The sequence below is a fragment of the Culicoides brevitarsis genome, chromosome 2, assembly GCF_036172545.1.
Source record: "Culicoides brevitarsis isolate CSIRO-B50_1 chromosome 2, AGI_CSIRO_Cbre_v1, whole genome shotgun sequence".
NCBI classification, from domain to species: Eukaryota; Metazoa; Arthropoda; class Insecta; order Diptera; family Ceratopogonidae; genus Culicoides; species Culicoides brevitarsis.
The window spans coordinates 6,516,382-6,530,888 of NC_087086.1; the positions used below are offsets into that span (position 1 = coordinate 6,516,382).

The 14,507-nt window shown below is 28.7% G+C and overlaps 5 protein-coding genes across 5 annotated transcripts in view; 4 read left to right on the forward strand and 1 right to left on the reverse strand.

The window, feature by feature from the left end:
• Positions 1-1,998, forward strand: part of LOC134831858 (protein eyes shut) — a 68,611-nt gene extending 66,613 nt beyond the window's left edge. The window contains exons 11-12 of the mRNA XM_063845683.1: positions 370-1,273; positions 1,334-1,998. Of these exons, the coding sequence (XP_063701753.1) occupies positions 370-1,273; positions 1,334-1,518 (1,089 nt within the window). The 3' untranslated portion in view covers positions 1,519-1,998. The remainder of the gene's footprint in view (positions 1-369; positions 1,274-1,333) is intronic.
• Positions 1,999-2,876: 878 nt separating this feature from the next.
• On the forward strand, positions 2,877-7,678 carry LOC134829425 (protein argonaute-3). Its single transcript, XM_063842485.1, has 4 exons — positions 2,877-2,970; positions 3,109-3,411; positions 3,476-3,949; positions 5,408-7,678. Exons 2-4 carry the CDS (start codon positions 3,112-3,114, stop codon positions 7,370-7,372), a joined length of 2,739 nt encoding a protein of 912 aa, XP_063698555.1. The 5' UTR covers positions 2,877-2,970; positions 3,109-3,111; the 3' UTR covers positions 7,373-7,678.
• Positions 7,679-8,800: 1,122 nt separating this feature from the next.
• On the reverse strand, positions 8,801-10,016 carry LOC134831149 (mitochondrial tRNA-specific 2-thiouridylase 1). The gene has a single exon (XM_063844806.1). The coding sequence runs from the start codon at positions 9,962-9,964 to the stop codon at positions 8,807-8,809; it is 1,158 nt and encodes a 385-aa protein (XP_063700876.1). The 5' UTR covers positions 9,965-10,016; the 3' UTR covers positions 8,801-8,806.
• Positions 10,017-11,745: 1,729 nt separating this feature from the next.
• LOC134830026 (lipid droplet-associated hydrolase-like) lies at positions 11,746-13,133 on the forward strand. Its single transcript, XM_063843374.1, has one exon. The coding sequence runs from the start codon at positions 11,897-11,899 to the stop codon at positions 12,980-12,982; it is 1,086 nt and encodes a 361-aa protein (XP_063699444.1). The 5' UTR covers positions 11,746-11,896; the 3' UTR covers positions 12,983-13,133.
• Positions 13,134-13,974: 841 nt separating this feature from the next.
• LOC134831360 (DNA-directed RNA polymerase II subunit RPB11) lies at positions 13,975-14,493 on the forward strand. Its single transcript, XM_063845079.1, has 2 exons — positions 13,975-14,129; positions 14,190-14,493. The coding sequence occupies exons 1-2, from the start codon at positions 14,077-14,079 to the stop codon at positions 14,491-14,493; spliced, it is 357 nt and encodes a 118-aa protein (XP_063701149.1). The 5' UTR covers positions 13,975-14,076.
• The last annotated feature ends 14 nt before the right edge of the window (positions 14,494-14,507 follow it).

The following is a 14,507-nucleotide window of genomic DNA, read 5'->3' on the forward strand; positions in this document are numbered from 1 at the left end:
ATTTTTTATGAAATTTTAAATTTTGAAAAAAATTCAATAATTTTTGATGAAATTTTAACATTTGAAAAAAATTCAATAGTTTTTGATGAAATTTCAACTTTAAAAAATAATTAATATAATTTTTGGTAAAATTTCAACTTTTAAAAAAATTCAATAATTTCCGAAAAAAATTCAACTTTTAAAAAAATTACAAAATTTTATTAAATGAAATTTCAACTTTTGAACAAAATTTCAATAATTTTTTATGAAACTTCAACTTTCGCATTAAATTTCAAAAATTTTTGATAAAATTTCAACTTTTTTTGATAAAATTTCAACTGTTTTTTGACAAAACTTTATAAAAAAAATTTTTTCTCACATTTTTTTTAGGTTGAAGGAAGTAGTTCTTCCGCTCTAACGCCGTCATTCAACTCCTTCGTAGACTCCAATACCGAAATTTACATCGGAGGTCTTCACGATCTTTCCCGTCTTCCGCAACATGCGATTTCATTGTATCCCGTTCCGTATCGCGGATGCTTCCGACAACTCACAGTATCGGGAATTCGTGTCATTTTGAACGAAACAACGATCGTTTCCTCGAAAAACATTCAAGATTGCGATGGCACAGGATGCGGCGGCGATTCTTGTGACTCTGGCGGGCATTGTTGGCTCGACGAAAAGATGAAACCGCATTGCAAATGCCCCGAAACCGCAAAAGGGGATCGTTGTGAGCTTCCGGCGAGTTGTCACGTCGTAAAATGCAAGAACGGAGGCGAATGTGTGAAGAATGGGCAATGCGACTGCCCGAATGGATGGGGAGGATACTTTTGTGAAATTGCAACGAGCAAACATTCGACGCCAAGTTTCAATGGAAATAGTTACCTGATTGTTCCGCCGCCCCGAATTCCCGTGAAAGACAAGCGAAATGGCGGGCAAAGTGCGAAATTGAAGCCCGTTTTGCAGATAAGCGTAAATTTTTCGACAATTCATCCGAATGGCGTGCTTATTTGGAGCGGAAATGATCACTTTTTGGGCTTGGGACTCGAACAGGGACACGTTCGGGTAGCAAGTAGTGAACTTGTTGGCGTTAATAAGACACTCGATGTACCGTCGGCGGGATTTTTGGCAGATGGCGCATGGCATAACATCAAAATTCAAGCGGATTCTGACAACTTGGATATTTATGTCGACGGCAGAATCACTTATTCCGAGTCGAATAACAAAAATTTGCAACAAATTTTCAGCAGTAGTAGTAAAAATAGCTCCTTGCTCATGCAAGATAAATTTTTCGTAGGTAAGAAATGTCTCTCAAAATTTTTTTTGAACAAATTTTCACGAAATTTTTACTTTTTAGGTGGCTTCCCACACAACATTTCAGTTTCGTCACACACAAATTCCATATTTTACGCGCCATTCAAAGGTTGCCTTGACGACATCGACTTCGGTAATGGCTTCATTGCCCAACAAGATGACTTTAGTCTCTTTGAGGGACGCAACATCGGCGAATGTGCACAATTTGATGAATTTACAAACGATTAATGTGGTCTAATTACTCGTAAAACAACAAAAAAATCTCAAAATAGAAGTTTTTCCGTTTTTGAAAGTAGACACAAGAAATATTTTTAAGAATAAATTTTAGAAACAAAAAACTATTCAAAATTTGACATAAAAAAAATCTAGAATTAAGTTATAAATATAATGTTAGTGGCTGTTTGACTATAACACACGTGTACTACTAAAAGGAGACTCGAGTCATCCGCTACAAAAAAAAACAGTATTTGATTTTTTTGCATTTTCAACGGAATTGTTTCAAAAACTTACCTTTTAAAACTGCCTTTGACTGGAAAATGTTTTGTTACGAAAAATATCAAAAATTTTAAAAAATTAAGTTTCATATCTGTAAAATAATTATAAAAAAAATGATAAATTTTGCTTCGAAATTCTTTTCACACTAATCGTAAAACAAAAAAAATGTATCTAAGGATATTCTAGCATTTATTATACAAATTTATTGATGAAGAAGGGAAATAAAACAGAAAATTGTCTATAAATAAAAAAATATTTATATGAGTTTTAATTAAATTGGCTTCATTTTTATGAAATTTTTAAGAGCATAAATTTTAGCCCGATAATAATTAATTATTATTTGAATAAATCTAAATAAAATATTTATTAATTTTATAATTTAAATAAAATTATTTTATTTTATAAAATAAATTATTAATTCATATTTTTTTATTTAAAAAAAAATATATTTTTTATATAATTATTTTTTTTACAAATTTTAATTTATTAAAAATATTCAAAAAATAAAAATTATTTTTTTTTCTTTAATTTTTTAAATTTTTGTCCTGATTCTTTTGTTCACTATTTTAATATGTATTTATTTTTAGTTTGTCAGTTTTTCTTTATGTTTCTTTAATTTATTATTTATTTAATTGTTTTTTGTTTCAAAAATTAATTTTAAATTATTTTAATATTATTTTTTTTTAATTTTTCAGCATTTTTGTTTTATATTTTTTTCACAAATTTTATTTAATAAACCTAAGTAAAAAAATTATTTTTATTAAAATATTTTTTTTTTTCAAATTAAAAAAAATTAATTTTTCTTCATTTTTTATTTAATTGTACTTTTATTTTTTTATTTAATTTTTTTCAATTAATTTTTTTAATAAAATATTAAAAATCCAATTTAGCAGAAAAAAAGTTCAATATTTCATCAAATTTAAAAAAAAAAAAATTTTTTGCCTTTTTCATAATTTTTTAAGAAATTTAATACAAAATTTTTAATTTTCGACTAAAAATAACGGTAAAAAATTTTAAACGCCAAAACATTCGAATTCGAATATTCATCCTTCACAAATTGCACTCTCTTTTGACATCACTACCTTTATTGTAAAGAGCAAAAAAACAAAATTGCGCGTACAATTTATTTAAAATTAACAAAAAAATATTCATCATTGAAACATTAATTATTGATAAAACAGACAAGTAAGTTCTCGTTTCGCAAAAAATAATGAAAATTTTCCAATTTTTCACGTATTTCCCTCGAAATTTCAATACGAAATCTCGCCGGCTTTGTTTTTGTCTCCGATCAGATCCAAAAATTTTTTTTTTGTATTTTTCAAGGAAATGGCAGGTCGCGGTAGAGGAGAGTTGCTTCGTCGTTTGCAGGAACAACGAGCTGCAGCCTCTGATGAAACAAGCACAACTTGCAGCGATGAGGTCGCCGCTTCGGACAATCGTGGCTCAAGTAGCGCCAATGAAAGCAACACGAACCAATCTTCTGCCGAAATAATTCGCCCGATGGGTCGAGCAGCTCTTATCGCAAGTGCTCGTGCTCGAAACAGCGATCGCGGAGTTTTCTCGGGAGCAGATGTCGATTCGTCACGTACTTCATCCGACGATGCGCCAAAGAAAGATTTATCGCCTGTAAGTTTTTTTTTGGAGGTTAACTTTAGTTTTTTTTTTGTTTCACAAGAAAATTTCTCCGTAGGTTCGTGCACGTGGTCGTGCCGCGTTTATAGCTTCGATGGCACAACAACAAACGCACAGCATCTCGGGAAGTAGCGTCGCAGACAAAAAAGAAGTAAAAGTCGTCGAAGAAATCACTTCTGCGGTCGAAACACTCGAACTGGATTCAGAACCGGAGAAGCAAACGTTGCATTGTCGCGGCACAAAAGGAGTTACTGTGCCAATAGCTGTGAACTACATAAAGCTTCTCACGGATCCCGACAAAGGCGTTTTCGAATATTTGGTTGATTTTGCCCCGCCAATCGCCAGTAAGAACATTCGTTGCAAGTTGATGGGCAAAATTCGAGACGTAATTGGAGAAACTCGCACTTTTGATGGAGTTACGTTGTACTTGCCGATAAAATTGCCTGAAGTTGTCACAAAACAGGCCATTCAGGATATCAATGGAGACACTTATGAGATCAAAATTACTTTCAGGAAACAAAAACGATTGTCGGTAAGAATATTTTTCATTAAGTCTTTTTAATGGTTGAAAATGTTTTGGATTTTAGAGAAATTTTGAACATTAAAAAATTTTTTTTAATATATAATTTTCTTCAAAGTAATAAATATTTAAGCTTTTGGTACATTTTGACAAAATTTTTATAAAAAAAAAATTACAATTAAATTACCATCAAAATAATTTTAAATTGAATTTTTCTTACTTTTTAGATTTTTTTGAAAATTTTTATTTATTTTCAAATTTAAAAAATTAAGAAATTCTTTAAATTTTTAATTTAATTGTTTTAATGAATTTTGAAAATTATCAGGGGAAAATATTTCATATAAAAAAATTTATTTTTAATTTTATTTTTTTATTTTTATTTTTTTTTATTTTTTTTTTTTTATTTATTTTATTTTTATTTTATTTTTATCTTTTTATTTTATTTATTTTTACTTTTTGATTGTTTTGCTTTTTTAAATTTTATAATATGAAAATTTAAATTGTAATACTATTATTTTATTTTATTAAATATTATTTTGTGATAATTTACTTAAATTTTCAATTAATTACTTAACTATTTTTATAGTTTTGAAAAAAAAAACAAATTATGTTTCTTTTTTATCGCATTTTATTTTTTTTTAAATTATTTATTTATTTTTTGTTTAAAAAAATTAATTTTTTAAAATATTTTAAAAATTAAATTAATTTTTTTTTAAATATTTTTAGTGAAACTTTGAAATATATTATATGAACAAAACAAAAAAGTATTTTTTTAAAGGAAAATTTTTATTCTAATTAAAAAATATATATTTGTAGCTTTTATGATAATTATCTAAATTTTAATATAAAATTTTTTAATTTATTTTATTGTTGTATATATTTTTTTCAATTTAAAAATTTAAATTTTGTGTTAAAATTACAATATTTCTGTATGAGTTATTTATTCTATCTCTAAAAACATTTTCAAGAGCAAAATTATTACAAACTTAATTTTTTTATATTTTTTTTTTTTTTGCTTTTAAATATTTTATTTATAATGTATTCGTAAAATATTACGACAATTTTCATAAAAAAATAGTTAAAAATTAATTAATAATTAATTGTTTATTTTTTTTATTTTTATATGAAAAAATTATTATTTATTATTTTTTTTAATTAAAAAAAAAATGATTTTTAAATTTAATTTTTTTTTTTAATATTTTTTTGATATTTTTAGTCAAACAATTAAAATTTATTGTATAAAAAAAGTAATTTTAAAGCTTTCAAAACTTTAAATTTTTCTTTTTTTTTAATTTTTTATTCATTTTATTTTATTTCATCGATTTTTATTTTAATTTTTTCAAAATTTTTAATATTTCTAAAAAAAATTTAAAACAATTTTCTTCCATATATAAAAAATTAATTTGCAGAAATCCAAAACATTTTCAAGAGAAAAATCCTTTTTAAATATTTTTTCTCAAAATTTTACAGGATTGCGTTCACTTGTACAACGTCTTGTTCGATCGCATCATGAACCGCTTGAAATTCGTTCGTTTCAACCGCAAACAATTCGATCCCGCTGCTCCTCACATGATTCCGCAACACAAACTCGAAATCTGGCCCGGATACGTGACAGCTGTCGACGAACACGAAGGCGGCATCATGTTGTGTCTCGATGTGACGTTTCGCGTTTTGAACCAACGCACCGTTTATGATCTCTTGAAGGAGGCAAATGCTGGCGGCGACGGAAATTACAAACGAACCTTCGAACAAGCGGTTCTCGGAGCAAGCGTAATCACGCGTTACAACAACAAAACATACCGCGTCGACGAAGTTTTGTGGGACATGAACCCGATGTCGACTTTTCCAACGAGCGACGGCAAAGAAATCACTTTTGTCGAGTACTACAAGAAGCATTACGACATCGACATCAAGGATTTGCGACAACCGATGTTGATGAATATCGACAAACGTCGCTTGAGCACGACAGAAGTGAAGGAAATTCGTCTCTTGTTGGTGCCCGAGTTGACTTATCTCACAGGACTAACGGATAAGATGCGATCTGATTTCAAAATTATGAAAGATGTTGCGACATGTACTCGCATAACGCCAAATCAACGCACGGGATCCCTTCGAACGTTCATTAAACGTGTTGCCGAAGACGAAACGACGTCAAAAATGCTTCGTGGATGGGGCTTGACGCTCGCTAATGACATTTTGACACTGCAAGGACGCCAACTCGAAGACGAAAAGATCCAGTTTGGGAATAAAGTCATCAGTGCGGGACCCGGAGCGGATTTTAATCGCGAATTAACGAACAATCACGTCATGAAAGCCGTCGATTTAAACACGTGGCTCGTAATTTGTGTGCAACGCGACTTGAAATCAGCAGACAAGTTCATCGACATCATGAAACGCAATTCTCGCCCGATGGGAATTCAAGTTGCTCAACCGGAAATCGTCAAATTACCCACAGACAGTCCCACAGCGTATGTCGATGCTTTGCGGAAGAATTTGAACCCGAAATTGCAAATTGTTGTGTTAATTTGCCCGACGCCGCGTGACGATCGCTATGCCGCCATCAAAAGAATTTGCTGCACAGAGTTACCGATCCCGAGTCAAGTGATAAATTCAAAGACACTCGCGAACGATGCGAAAAATCGATCGATTGTGCAAAAAATTATGCTTCAGATGAACTGCAAGATGGGCGGAACCTTATGGGGCATCAAAATCCCCTTCAAAAAAGTCATGATTTGCGGCATTGACACGCATCACGATGCCTCGCGTGCAGGAAATTCCGTTGCTGCCTTCGTCGCAAGCCTCGATGACTCTTATACACGATGGTATAGTCGCGCTGTCGTTCAAAACAAGAGCGAAGAACTCCTAAACGGACTTACGCAATGTTTGCGCTTCGCTCTGAAGGAATTCCAAAAACACAATCACGAATATCCCGAACGCATCATAATTTTTCGCGATGGAGTTGGCGACGGACAAATCCAAACGTTGAAAAATTACGAAATTCTTCAACTCAAAACTGCATTAAAGGCAGAAAAGCCCGGATATGACCCGCAATTCACATTTATCGTCGTGCAGAAACGCATCAACACTCGAATGATGGCGATCAAAGGCAACGAACTCATCAATCCGCAGCCCGGAACAATTGTTGATCACTCAGTGACGCGCAAACATCTCTTCGACTTCTATTTGGTGCCTCAAAGTGTGCGTCAAGGCACAGTTACGCCAACGCATTACATCGTAGTTGAAGATTCTGCTAATTTTGCGCCCGATGTCATTCAACGTCTTGCTTACAAGCTGTGCTTCATGTACTACAATTGGCCCGGAACAGTTCGTGTGCCTGCGTGTTGTCAATATGCCCACAAATTGGCTTTCTTGGTTGGGCAACACATCAAAAAGAATCCAAATGACGTCCTTAATGACAAATTGTTCTATCTTTGAACGGGGTTTTTGTGTTCTGTTTCATACGTTATTGACTTAAATCACTAAATTCAATATTTATTCAGTTTAAGTTAGGTTTAAGATTATGTTTTTGTACAAAAAATAAGAAATTTGTACATTGTAAGATTGATTATCAACGAAATTCAATACACTTTAATTATTGATTGTTACATCTTCAAAAGAAAATTATTTAAAAATTAAGATAAAATACTAAATTTGTATAAAATATTGGCTAAATTACTCGATAATGTCTATTACAACAACAAATCCAAGTTCAAAATATCTAAAAATTGAACAAAAAATCAATATTTCACTTAAATATTCATAAATTCAAATAATTTTCAGGCAAAGTAACTTTTCTGAACTTTATATTTAGCAAATTTTTCTTGATGATCAACCAAACACGTGTCTGATCATTTTAAATTATAACCTAAAAATGTTTATAAAATTAAAATATTGAACAAAATGTTTGGTAAAGAAACGAAATTACAAAAATTTGACTAAATTAAATATAAATATGAATATAAATATAAATTCAAATCGTAAGTCGATGAAAAAATATATACCTACAATAAATTGTTTTTTTTTCTAAAATTATTAAAGAAGAAAATAACAAATTTTGAAAAAAAAATTAAGAAAAAGATAGATAATTTTTGAATATTTTTATTCAAATTACGATTTAACATTTGATTTTGAGGTTTTTCAAATGACAAAATTTGTTTTGATCTTAATTCTGAAATGATCTCGAGATCACATAACCTTAACATCTTAATTAGCGCGCCAAAATTAATTTAAAAAATTTACCTAATAAGCTAATTGCTAATAGGTTCAATAAATAAATCCATAGAATAATTTTGATTTACAAAAACTAAAAAAAATTAAAATATGTAATTTTGAGGTTATGTTAAAATTATTCTATGGATTTGAAATTTAAGTACCTGAAAAATCGACCTACCCACAAAATGTGAGAACGACAATTATTTATTGTAAATATCATTTATTTCTTTATTTTTAGATATACGTTTTGTGTATATAAAAAAAATAAATTTTGTTTTGATCTTAATTATGAAATGATCTCGAGATCACATAACCTCAACATCTTAGTATGATCAAAATATTCACTTATCAAATTTGTGATAAAAATCCATAAAATAATTAGTTAGTTTAATGAATTTAATTTTAATTTATTAATAAATTTAAAATACGAAATTAAAAATTAAATTAAAATAAATTTAAAAAATTAATTAAATTATATTAAACTAAACTAAATTAAAATTAATAAATAAATAATTTTTTTTCTAAAAAAAAATTAATTTTTTAAATAAATTCATATTTTATGGATTTAAAATTTACCTGAAAAATCGAACTGTGATAAAAAAAAATATTAAAATAAAAGAAATTTAATTTATTTTTAAAATAAAATTTTATTTAATGTCAACTACTTTCACGTTTCATTTCGTCATTTTCTAAAACTTCTTCTTGCCTGAACATTTGAAGGGGTCTCCTTATTCGGGCACTTCCCAAACACTCATCATCCGTATAAAATACAGCATATTGTCCTGGCGTGATGGCCCTCAAAGCCTTTTCGAGCTTCACAAACAATTTTCCATCGGAAAGTTGATAAATTATGCAATTCGTGAGGGGTTTTGTGTGTTGAAACCTGAATTTACATTTAAAAATATTTCCCCTGAACTCTGGTTTGTTGATCCAAATTGCTTCTGAGGTGAAAATTGTGTCAGCTTTCAACGTTTTATGATCTGTTCCTGCGACGACGTAAATTCTGTTCGTCAATTTGTCTTTCGAATGTACAAAATAGGGTTTTTTAAACCCGCCCAAGTTACAACCTTGCCCCAAAGTCCAATGATGAATGCCGCGATGCGTGCCAACCGTTACTCCCGTATCAAAATCCACAAAATTGCCGGGTTGATCGTCAATGTACTCCGCAATAAAGTCTTGAAAATTTCGTCGTCCCACGAAACAAACGCCGACACTTTCCCTTTTCTCGAGAATTCGTTTCCAGCCGAGTTGTGAAGCAATTTCTTTCACTTGTGACTTTTGGAGGTTGCCAACGGGAAACATTGTTCTTCGCAGAGCTTCTTGACTGATTTGTGACAGGAAAAAAGTTTGATCTTTAAAACTGTCGACAGCTTGAAGTAATTTGACTTTTTTGTTCGGTTCAAATTTCTCCAAAAAACTCCCGAAACTCGTTCTCGCGTAATGTCCCGTCGCAAAAGCATCTCCGCGAAATTTTTCGACGGCTTGTTTGAAGAAAAGATTGAATTTGATGTTTTTGTTGCAAAGAATGTCGGGATTCGGAGTTAATCCTTCCGAATAATCGTTTAAGAAATTCTCGAAAACTTGATTCCAATAATGCTTCTCGAAGTTCATTTGATGCAACGGGATGCCCAAGTAGTCACAAACGTATTCAGCATCCGCGAAATCTGCTTCTCCCGAACATTTTCCGGTTTCGTCAATTTCGTTCCAGTTCTTGAGGAAAACTGCCTGCACTTGAAATCCCTTGGATTTGAGTAAATACGCTGAGACAGCACTGTCGACGCCTCCGCTGATCCCAAGAATTACCTTGCGAATCATTTTTCACGGCGTTTGAAGGTTTTTTCTTAATTTTTGAGCAAGAAAATTGACTTGAAATGTGTTTTCGAGATAAAATAAAAATCAAAACAAAACGTAAAGACTCGACGGTTTGAAATAAAAAAAAGATTAGAGCGCATTTTAATTTTTAACTAAAGGTAATTATAAACTTTTTGTTTAACAAAAATTATTTAAAATAAAAACATTTAAATATATTCTCAAAATTTATTTTTTTTAACTTTTTCTCATAATTAAAAATACTTTAAAATTAAAAAAAAAAATAAATTTAATAAAAAAAATTATTTATTTTATTAATTTAATTAATTAATTAATTTATTTTAATAATAAAATTAATTAAATTAAATTAATTAATACATTTTTTTAAAGAATCTAATTTTTTTTTAAAGAAATAAAAAAAAATAATTTTTATTTTATTTTATTTATGATTTTTTTTCTTTGAAAATCAAGCAAAATAAAAATTTAATTCTTTAGTTTTAAGTTAAAACTTTTAACTCTCGTTCAAAATTATGAAAAAAAAATCATAAATATTCTGAAATAATAAGGTTGAAATTACTTAAATATACAAAAAAGCTTTAGAAAACTCCATCTTCTGACAAAATAAATAAAATATTACAGCGCCATCTTTAAATTCAATGCATAAATATTAATAAAATTTTAAGTTAATTTAAAAACTTTCCTTAAATTAAAGTTTTTCAATCTAAGCTGAAGGTCTAACTTTTCCCGTAATTTGGATATTGACTAAAAAATTGAAAAAAATTACTGAAATAGCGACAAGATATAATTAAAAAAAAAAGTTAAAAACGATATGAGAAAAATATTTTAAAAAATTTACTTTTTATTAATAAATTTAATTCAATATCTATAAATTTAATAAATAATTTAATAAGTTTAATTTATTTTATAAATTAAATATTAATAAATTTTAAAAATTTAATTTAAAATATTAATTAATTAAAAATCAGAATTAAACAAATAAGGCCGCTCCAAATTTATTTTGAACTTTTTGTCCCAAAAACTTTTTTTCAAAATGGGGGGGGGCAAAATAAAAAAAAAATTGAAATACTTTTTCATACAAAATGACAAATATTTAATGAATTTTTAAACGTTGATCAATATTTTCGTTGATTTTAATGTATCTTCATTAAAAAATTTCTTATTTGAATTGACTTCAAGCAATTAAACTAAAAAATAAAAAAAAAATCATGAAAAAAAAATTTTTTTTGAAAACATATTGTTAAGTTCAATGATTTTCGAAAAAATATTTTTAGAGAAGAAAATTTTTGTACAAATATAATTTTTAATTCAAAAGTTGAAAAAAATTTTAAAAAAATTTAAAATTTACTGAAAAATTATGAAAATAGAGCAAAAAACGGTCATTTTTCATGAAATTTTCAACTTTTTTTTTTATTTTATTTCGGCTTTTGAAATGGGGCATGGGACAAAAAGTTCAAAAAAAAATTGGAGCGGCCTAAATTTTTATTAAATAAAAATAAAAAGAATTTAATAAATAATTTTCAATTTGATTTTTAATTAAGTAAGTTAATTTTTTTCTCATATTAAATTTTTTTAAATATATTATTTTAATATTTTTTTTAAATATTTTTTAATTGTTTTTTTTCATTCTTAATAAATTATTAAAATAATTTTACTTTTTCACTTCAAATTTAGTTTAAAATATATTTACAGACAGACAATTGAAAAAAGCAAATTTTCCCATATGAAACGCCCTTCAGTTGTAAACAAACGTCATTTGCGTAGTAGAATTCTCTTCAGTAGTAATTATGAAATTATCTTGTTGAGTCACTTCGATATCTATCAAAAGCCTTCAAAAAACTGAGATAATAGTATTAATTATCATCGGCTGTGATCTATTGGCAATGAGCTTGCAGTTGTTGTTCTATCGTTGTTGCTTTAATGGGTAGTCGTTTTCGTTTTTTGCTGTTTCCAGCATTCTTTTACAAACGGAATTATCTTCAAGTGTTGCAAATGCCTGACAAGAAAGCGCTCACACACAACTCTGCGATGCAAGATAAATACGTGAATATCGCTGAAATTCCCACGCGGATCCTCACATTGGGCAAATGGATCGAAGAACCTTTCGACGCTGCAAAGGAAAAGGAAATCGTGCTCGTAATAACGGGAAATCCAGGCGTTCCGGGATTTTACACGGCTTTCATTACGACGCTGTACCAACAATTGGGTCGAAAATTGCCCGTTTGGATAATCGGGCATGCGGGTCACGAAGAACCCGACGGAAAATTGCGCGAAAAAGTCCCTCAGCTGTCGGGAAATGAGCATCGTTACGACTTGGCGGGACAACTTGCGCACAAAATTGACTTTTTCAAGCAATTCGTGCCGGAACACGTCAAAATTCACCTCATCGGGCACTCAGTTGGCGCCTGGACCATCTTGCAGTTGCTCAAACGCGAAGAAATCCGCAAACAAGTGCATCATTGTTATCTCTTGTTTCCGACAATCGAACGAATGAAAATTTCGCCTGCCGGTAAAATCTTCACGGAACGCATCGAACGAGCGCGATTTTATTCGAAAATTTTCTATCTCATCGGATTCTTGCCATACGCCGTGCGACGATACATCATCAATCATTACATCCAAAAGTGGAATTTGCCGGATGCGTATCTCGATGCGGCTCTCAAAGTCGCCAACGAACGTGTTCTTGCTCGAATTTTGCACATGGGACAGGATCAAGTCGATAATGTGTACGACTTGGAGGTCGATTGGATCAAAAAGAACAAAGAAATCCTCAAATTTTATTATGGGACGACAGATCATTGGTGTCCAACGTCATATTATTACGATTTGTTGGAGAAAATCCCCGAAATTGACGCACAATTGGATGAACTTGGCATGGCTCATGCCTTTAATGTCAGAAAAGGACCTGAAATGGCAGCTATTTGTGCAGAATGGATCAAAAATAACGGAGTTAAAGGAGAAGAAACAGATTTAAAGGATATTTTAATGGTTACGGAACAAAATTGAATTAGTAATTGTAGCTTTTTACGTGTTAAGCAATAAAAGTATTGACAATGTTAGATTTTTAAAAGGGATTTTTGCTTTGCCGGCGATGTGAAATTTACTGTAATGTAGAAAATTTTAAGAGAAAAAAATTTAAAAATTAAAATAAAATTGAAATTTTTAAAGAAGCTAATTTCGAATTTAAAAAAAATTTAATTTTTTATTTTTATTTATTTTTTTAATTTTTTGTTTTTCATTATTTTTTTAATTTTTTGTTTTTCATTATTTTAATATTTAAATTTTTAATTATTTTTTTATTATTTTTATAAATTTTAAATTAATAAATTTTTTAATTATTTTTTTTAAATTTATTTTTAATTAACTTTGAATTCTATTATTTTTAATTTTTTTTTTTTTTTTTTTTAATTTTTATTAAAATTATTAATAATTTTTTTTAATAATTTATTTTCTTTATAATTTTTAAAAATTTTAAATTAATAAATTCTTTAATTAATTTTTTTTTAATTATATTTTTTTATTTTTTTTTTATATTTTTTCCATTTTTTGATTTTTTAGAAAAAACCTAATTTAAAAAATTATTTTATTAAATTTAATTAAAATTATTTTTTTAATATTTATTTTATTAATATTCTAATTTAAATATATATTTTTTTTAAATTAACAAAGTATTTTTAAATTAATTATTTTATTTTTTTCTTTAGATTATTTTATAAATAAATAATTTTTAATTAAATTTAAGCCATATATTTTTTTATATTTTATTTATTTATTTACTTTAATTTATTTATTATGAATTTTTAGATATATTTTAAAATTATTTGATGCTAAATATTTTTTTTAGACTAAAAATAAGTAAAAACAGTTGAAAATTTTAGAAATTAAGGCAAAAATTGAAAAATATAAAAAATTTAAGAGAATGAAATTTGACATTTCTCTTTAAATTATGTACATTACGGTATTCAGAGGATGACAAAATGTCAAAATTTTGACGTTTTACAATCAAAACAGACGCGAATTGTTAAAATTTAGTCAATTTTCGTAATTTTTCCTTAAATTTTCTACTTTTAAATATTTAAAATTACCAAAATTAATTCAAAATGAATGCGCCGCCAACGTTCGAGTCATTTTTGTTGTACGAAGGAGAGAAAAAGTAAGATTTTTCTTAATTTCATTGAATTACAACCAACATTTCTTCAATTTTTTTTTGTAGAATCATCAAGGAACTTGACACAAAAGTCCCAAATGCCGCAATTTTCACCGTAAACAAGGAAGATCACACTTTGGGCAACATGATCCGTAATCAGCTCCTGAAAGATCCGCATGTCTTGTTCGCCGGATACAAAGTTCCGCATCCGTTGGAGCACAAATTCGTCATTCGGATACAAACGACGTCGGATCACACGCCGCAAGAGGCTTTCATGAACGCCATCACGGATTTGATGTCGGAATTGTCGCTGTTCGAGGAACGTTTCAAAGAAGCCGTCAAAGACGAGAATTTCTCAACAAAAGAATAAAAAAATTTTTAAGC